General features: G+C 36.4%; 2 protein-coding genes across 5 annotated transcripts in view; both read left to right on the plus strand.

Moving 5' to 3' along the window:
- LOC107668958 (unconventional myosin-IXb-like) overlaps positions 1-4,504 on the plus strand; it is a 27,324-nt gene extending 22,820 nt beyond the window's left edge. For 3 of the 4 annotated variants that reach the window (XM_016461033.1, XM_016461034.1, XM_016461035.1), the window contains 7 exons: positions 880-1,008; positions 1,101-1,206; positions 1,293-1,424; positions 1,675-1,798; positions 2,587-2,693; positions 2,955-3,082; positions 3,315-4,504. In XM_016461033.1, the coding sequence (XP_016316519.1) occupies positions 880-1,008; positions 1,101-1,206; positions 1,293-1,424; positions 1,675-1,798; positions 2,587-2,693; positions 2,955-3,082; positions 3,315-3,565 (977 nt within the window). In that variant the 3' untranslated portion in view covers positions 3,566-4,504. Of the gene's footprint in view, positions 1-879; positions 1,009-1,100; positions 1,207-1,292; positions 1,425-1,674; positions 1,799-2,586; positions 2,694-2,954; positions 3,095-3,314 lie in introns of all 4 variants that reach the window. The other variant, XM_016461036.1, reaches the window with a different exon arrangement.
- Positions 4,505-5,168: 664 nt separating this feature from the next.
- LOC107668926 (hippocampus abundant transcript 1 protein-like) overlaps positions 5,169-7,661 on the plus strand; it is a gene marked incomplete at its 5' end in the record, with an annotated part of 19,234 nt that continues 16,741 nt past the window's right edge. The window contains 2 exons of the mRNA XM_016460979.1: positions 5,169-5,243; positions 6,913-7,008. Of these exons, the coding sequence (XP_016316465.1) occupies positions 5,169-5,243; positions 6,913-7,008 (171 nt within the window). The remainder of the gene's footprint in view (positions 5,244-6,912; positions 7,009-7,661) is intronic.

A 7,661-nucleotide genomic window follows, 5' to 3' on the forward strand; every position in this document is an offset into this window, starting at 1 on the left:
TTTGTGTTGCTCCCTGTATTTCTTTTTTTTTTTTTTTTGGTTATATGTTATGCATGTGTGTTAGTGATAGTGAAGCACTTTGGGCAATCAGTGGTTGCATTAGATGGGCTATATAAATAAATAAATAAATGCTCTTTAACACCTAATTATCAGAAATTAGAAGGTACTTAAAGTGATTTTTTTTAAAGGAATAGTTCAGATATTTATTACATCGCTTGCTCACGAATGGTTCTCCTTCAGTGAATGGGTGCCATCAGAATAAGAGTTCAAACAGCTGATAAAAAATATCATAATCCAGTCAATCAATTAACATGTTGTGAAATGAAAAGCTGCTTGTTTGTAAGAAACAATCCATCGAGATGTATTTTAACTTCAGACCGGTGCTTCTGACTAAAATATAAATCCTCCATTCATAATATTGCTTTGTTCAGTAAAGAAGTAATCTTGTCTGAATCAGGAGAGAAATATGCACAGATCAAGCACCGTTTACATGCAAAAACAGTACAAAATGGTTTGATTGTAACATAATAACAAGGGATGGACTTTTTCACTGGAGGATACATTATTATGGACTTAATGTTGGACTTGTTTCTTACAAAAATGCAGCTTTTCACAATACTTCAATTGATGGAGTTGTGTGGATTACTTGTGGATTATAGTGATGTTTTAATCAGTTGTTTGGACTCTCATTCTGATGGCACCCATTCACTGCAGAGGATCCATTGAGGAGCAAGTGATGCTAAATTTCTCAAAATCGGTTGTAATTTTCAGCAGATAATCATTTTTGAGTTTTGCAACCTTTTGTCATGTGCTTACTATTTACTAGAATCTATTATTTTGCTTAACCTTTGTGCATTAAAAAGTTTTTTATCTCCCCAGGTCCGCAGGCTGTCAGTTTTGACAACTACCCCATCCACACAATCACCGGCCTGGTCAAACAGTGGTTACGGGAGCTACCCGACCCACTTATGACATACAGCCTCTACAATGACTTCCTGTATGCTGCGGGTAGGTTTTTCACCACATGCAATTTTTGGTGTGAAGGCTAAACATGAATGCCACATATTTTAGAAAGAATGACACATTTTCTTCCCCGCCAGATCTGCCAGAAGAATCTGAGCGGTTGCGTGCTGTCTACCGAAAGTTGGATGAACTACCTCCCCCAAACTTCTCTACTCTCGAAAGGCTTATTTTTCATCTTGTGAAGTAAGGAACTGTTGCATATGACTAAGGTGAATATTAGACATCCTGTGCATTGCCTCACCACTTGTGTACTTTCTTTTTATATTTAGAGTGGCAAAAGAGGAAGCTCACAATCGAATGTCCGTTAACGCTCTGGCTATCGTGTTTGCACCCTGCATTCTACGCTGCCCAGATTCTTCTGACCCACTTCTCAGTATGAAAGATATAAACAAGACCACTCTGTGAGAATCATTTTGGTTTATTTGTATTCTTTATAATTAGATTTGTATGGTTTGACTTGGTGCTGGTGGTTGGTAGTAAAACAAGAAAAGGTACGATAAAAATACATAAATTGTGTAAGCAGATAAATTGTTAATTATTACAGATTAATTGTTAATTGGCCAACACTTTGTAAAAAGGCCAACATTTTGCCAACTTTGACTACATTGCCTCACATAAGAACCTTATGGTTAACTTAACATTTATGTGCAGTTGTGTGGAGATTCTGATTAATGAGCAAACAAGGCGTTATAATCAGAAAATGGAAGAAATTCAGCAGCTGGAAAATGCAGAAGCTATGGCCGTTAAACAGCTCAAGCTCAGAAGGCAGAACACGGTAAGAAAACCATGACATGCTAGGTTGCAAAATACACTTTTTTTTTTTTAAGAAATGAGTGCTTTTAATCAGCAAGTAGGCATTAAATTGATCAAATTGACAAATTGATTAAACTGATTTTTGTTTCAAATAAATGCTGGTCTTTTGTACTTTCTATTCATCAAAGAATGCCAAACAATATCACTGTTTCCGCAAAAATTTTCAGCAGCAAATTGTTTTCAACATTGATAGTAATAAGAAATGTTTCCTGAGCATCTAATCCGCATATTAGAATGATTTCTGATAGGTCATGTGACACTGAATACTGGAGTAATGGCTGCTAATAATTCACCCTTGCCACCACAGGAATACATTACATTTCAAATATATATTCAAATAGAAAACAGTTGTTTTAAATTGTATTTTTTAAACAAATAAATTCATCCTTGGTAGATATGAGACTTTTTTTCTAGTGGAAAGATAGATACTATATAAAATAGATGCTTAATATTTCAGATTCATTAAGAATCACATCAGAATGTGTAATTAATAATTTTAGTATGTGGTAACCATTTTATAAAAGAAGTAAACCACTCAAGACTATGCTATTCTGAATATTGTCATAGCTGTAGACAACCCGCGACACATTGTGGCTAACTATTCATAATGGAGTGAAGCCTTACGTACCTCATTGCTTAAATGTATGTGCCATTTCTAGTCTTAATAATTAGCCCCTTTAGTATAACAGTTAGTAAAGTACACCTCGTGGCTCTAACCTATCATGATTTCATGATCTCATTTTCCATTAGATATTTGAGAGGCCAAAATTAGGTTCTGACGTCTCCTCAGTGGACGGAGCCAACCTTGAAATTGAAAAGAACCTGCTTGAGAGAATCAAGTCCATTAAGAAGGAAAAGTAAGTTGAGAAATACGTGTTTAACATTGTTTCATTCATTAATTATTCTTGGGAAATTCCTGGGAAAATAATTACAAATTGTTATTTGTTTCTAGTGCTTAATTTACAGTGAAGTAGTGTCAGTTCACATGTGCATTTTGATCTTATGTTCAAACCTCATTAACCTTTGTCCAAGGGCACAGATTAGGCTTGTGCTGATGTTTTTGAGAATTATTAGTACCTCTGTTGTACAGTTCACAAAATCTTCTGTTTGTCGTTTAGGAACGATTTGGCCTTCAGACTGCCTGAGTTTGACCAGGATAGCTCTGATGCTGAGAACATGGACTCAGAATCATTAGTCAGCTCTGATAGTCTACTAGAAGACCATTGTGTGAGTTTGGACTCGGAAGGTCAGTACTGAGGTACAGGACATTTTAATTACATTATGCTTGGACGCCCCGCATGCTCTGTGTTAAAGAGGGCTTGGATTCGCTGCTTTTTCGGTGAGCTGTTTGTTGAGCTTCAGTTATTTAACCTGCTGTTTCTCTAACCATGGGTTTGCACTGCTGCTTTTATAAAAAATGTACAATATTGTGTTACTATATTTAGTCCCCAGTGGCTAATCCAAAGCATCTCTTTCAGCAAACACTGCCTTGAACAGCTCTAAGCCAGAAAAACCTGCTAAACCACATGATCCCGAAACAGGGATCAAAGAGCCTGCTGAGGAACGGAACCAAAACCGCTCCGCCTCACGCCGAGAAGGAGTCCAGTCCATGTGTGTCATCCAGAGCCAAGACGGCGCAGAATCTCTCGGCGCCTCCGTTTCTGCGGGCAATCAGGGCAAGAGACGATTTTCAGACCTTGACATACCTTTTATAGATGAGGATGTTTGACATTAAGTTACACCAAAAAGAGCATATTCTAAAATCTATGCAAATGTTTGTCTTTCCTGCAACGGTTCAAGCAACAGTCGGTATCCCATTTCTGACCATATCAGCATCAGCACTCACTTTGTTTTGAGGAATAAATCAAATGCCAGGTTCATGCAAGTGATCTTATAGCATGTTATGTTTCTAGAATACATTTGTAAAACAAAAGTGTTTTTTTTTTTTATCTTAAAAGCCATAATTACTTTTTGTTTTGTTTTGCTTGGATTATTTAAGCATTCTTTCTAACCTTGGCAACATTTTTGATTGTTCAAAATATTTTAATAACAGTTTTTTTTTCTATTTTGTCATAGTTCTTCATTCTTCACGCAAACAAGAAACTGTAGAGGACTGTTCTCTTAATGCATTATTCTAAGTTTTGTGTGAAATTACTGTATGTGGTGTAAATAGATATGAAAAACCAGTGCTTTCTCAATTAAATCAAATCTGATGAGTTCTTTTTATATTCTTTTTTTTTTTTTAAAGATGAGATGTTGGAAGTATCATTGCTGTTCTTGCATGCCTGTGTGAAGTGCACTGTTGAAACTGCTGCAAGATACATATGTATTTTTTAATGCAGTTATCCACTGCAGATTCTAAAATGTTCTCTTATCAGCAGTCAATTGACTTTTGTTTTAAGGAGAAATCTGTGAGAAAATATCAGTGTCATAAAGGCAGATGTTTTCTACTGTAAGGATAGTACTGATATATTCCGCTCTAGCGAGGAGAAATGGTTACAACAGGTGTGTCAAAACTGGGTTAATGCTGCAGATTGTAAACTAGAATAAATTAGAAAACATCTTGCTACATCTTGACTGTAAATGTTTTTATTATGTTATGTAAATTTAAATCAAATGATTTCAGTTTTGCTGGTGGCATTGAAGACCATATATCCAATATAAAGATCCAACAAAATGATTGTGAACTGTCGTTTATTATTCTAAAATAACAAAATAACATCCCCAGAGTTTTTTGCCTGGCAACACCCAGTGTGTTAGTGAGGATAACACAATAAAAACAGCACGACAGTCGGCAGTTTACAAGACAGAGGGATTCCTCGTTGTTTTGTGTACCCGATTATGGTAATAAGCACTTTGGGCTCACTCGCACGGACGATATACTCAGCCAATCAAGTCGCGAGGAAAACCACTGACGTATGACATTGATCAATAAGAAGACCGCATTGAGAAATATGGGCCGGACTCCCGAGAGCGAGGACTGAGGACAGGAAGTCGCATATCTTAGCGTGGATGCTAACGGAAAACTATAATATTTAGCCACACCTCGCAGGTCCATCTCCCGCAAACAAGAATGGATACAAGTTAATAATGACTGGAGAGAAAAAGAAGAAAAAGCGGCTGAACCGAACATTTCTTTGTGGCAGTTAGCCATATGCTAGTAAGGGCTAGCAAGTGTTTGTACCTTGGACTATGGTTTTTACAGGATGAGCTGTAACAGCTCTACACTGAATGTCGTTTCGATTGCAGCCTGTCAGGCACCTTCTGGTGATTTCATCTGTTTCGTGATGTAAACTCCATTCTTCTTACTTACAAGAAGAAATGAACAGTAATTCGTGAGAGACAATAGTTTCATTAGGCAGCCAACAGTGAAAAACAACAAGCCAGCTGGCGAGAAAGCCAACCAGGTCAGTCATGGCTTGCGTTTTGACATTGAGTGAGTTACTTTATGCTTAAAACCTGGAAATGAAACTAGAAGCTTGAAATTAGGATAATGAATAATTTAGTAAGAGAAATAGTCTTTATGGTGACCACCAGTGACAGAAGTTGGTGTCCCATCAGGATAGAAATCATGCTTTTTATGACATGTTTTGTCCGACAGTTCACCTGATGTGTTCTCTATAAGAATTATGTGTTTATGGTTTTATCATGGTGTTTTGGTTGTAAACTTATTTTTAAAAGAGTCGATTTGGCCTTAAAATGTCAAGACAGCTGCTAATGGGCTGTCAAATTGTAGTGGATCAAGTAGGATGTATTCCCATGATATACCGTGTAGTCTATGGCACCATTATCTATTAATGAAACACTTCTCAATACATTTTTAAAGGTCTTAAACTCAAAAATTTCTGAAAAGACTACAAGGGCATTAAGATTAATTATAAAGTTAAACAAAATTTTGTTATACACCCTGAAATCATGGTATTTTGTGCATGTATTTGCAACCTGTTCTTGTCTGCATGGTCTAATACACGGTTCCAAGTTACAAAAAATGTCTTAATTTCTTCACTTTCAAACATTTAAACCCAAAAGCTTTTAACATGTAATGTGTTGACCTTTTGCCTTTGATTAATATTGCTAAAAAGCACTAAACGTCTGTCCACAAAAATGCTGGAAATTATGTAAATGTAAATAAAGTGAACCACCTGTCTTTGCATTTCAAAATGCAACACTTGGATTAAATTGCAGCCTTTGTTTTGATAATTATGGGTAGATAAGATATAGCTATTTCAGTTTAAATTTGATTAATTGTGCAGCACTGTTTGTTCATTTTAATGTTACATTCAGTTTAATTAAGGATTAGGTTTCTATAAACTCACATCACAAACCCCCTGAGTTGAATGGTAATTTTGTACCAGGCTAAATTATATGTTTGCTAAGAAAGTAAATATTTTTTCTTTGCCCTGTCCTATGTAATTTGAACATTATGCATTTTCCAAAAAGTGTAAGATGGTTTTACACTGTATCATAAACAAGTTGTACATAACCAGAGCTTTCTAATCATTGACTTATTGTACAAGCGATTAGCTTGAGACTCCTGGAAATTGATTTAAACATTTGACACAATAGCTCTAGGTATCAACAATAGCTCTTCAAACTCACCAGTTAATATTTTGATCTTCTAAACTTTATTGAGAGCATTTACAAATACATTCAAGCTATTCATGTCGGGCTTTCTTGCATACCATTAAGTCACTTCCGATGTTCAGCGTGCATAATTTCAATAAGGGTATATGGCAAGGCAGTTTTTTTGCTTTTAGGGGTTGGTTTAGTGAAAACTAAAGTGAAAGCTTTTGCAGTGCACTAGATAAAGAGCAAGTAAGTGTGAGATAATGAGTTTGGCATTTAAGGACCTTTGGACCCTGTTATTGCAAACTGTGATCTTGTTTATTTAGTGATAATAAATGATAATAAAACATCTGTTAAGTCAAATATATTATATTTGTGTATCATGCCTTCTCCTATTTCTCTTGTCCAAACTTCCTCCTTATTGCTTCCTTTATCTATGTTGTTCACATTACAGCCTGTATTTTGTTTGTTTTAGTAACATTATTAGTAATGTAAATCCTCCTCGTTTAGCCACAGGGGATTGGAGAGCCCAGTGTCTACCATGCGGTGGTGGTTATCTTCCTGGAGTTCTTCGCCTGGGGACTGCTCACCACTCCCATGCTTGCGGTAAACCAGTTTTGCTTCATCACCCTCATTCGCAGTTTCAGATCAGAGCGAATTACGAGCAATAAATGTTTGCATTCATCCTTCCTTCCTTCCTTCCTTTTGTATCCATAACAAGGAGTGACATTTCTCATTGCCCGGATCTGAGGAGCGTTGTACAAATGTCTGAATAAATAAATCCTGATCAAATGGAGAGGGCAGAATGATGCACTCAGTTTTAGCTGATTGTGTCGGCAGAGTATAATGGACCCAGCCAGATTAAAACAACATCAAACGGTGTCATGCTAATAATGACCTTTTTATTCTGAAGGCTAACTGGAGGGTTTGTCAGGCCACATGGTTGTAAATGAAGCTGAACCTGTGATTTACTTTGTATCTTTGTGCCAATTGTTTTTATGCCGGTCAGCATAGCAGCAGGTTTGCAAAACCTTTTGCCTCAAAGTGATCCGTGGCTCTGATTGTAACCGGTGTTTCCTTAAGGTTTACACTGCATGCAAAGTGGAATCTCAGTTTCCTTTTCTTGAATAATGCATGAATTGAAAGCAGGGTTGGGTTTGACTCTCAGTACAAGTCAGCAACCCCTTAGAGTAAAATCTGGACCAATTAGGCCAAGCTCAGTACATATTAATATGCATTTAAATGTATATTTGATCATT

This window comes from Sinocyclocheilus anshuiensis, unplaced genomic scaffold (genome assembly GCF_001515605.1).
Source record: "Sinocyclocheilus anshuiensis isolate Anshui unplaced genomic scaffold, SAMN03320099.WGS_v1.1 scaffold4, whole genome shotgun sequence".
Taxonomy (NCBI): domain Eukaryota; kingdom Metazoa; phylum Chordata; class Actinopteri; order Cypriniformes; family Cyprinidae; genus Sinocyclocheilus; species Sinocyclocheilus anshuiensis.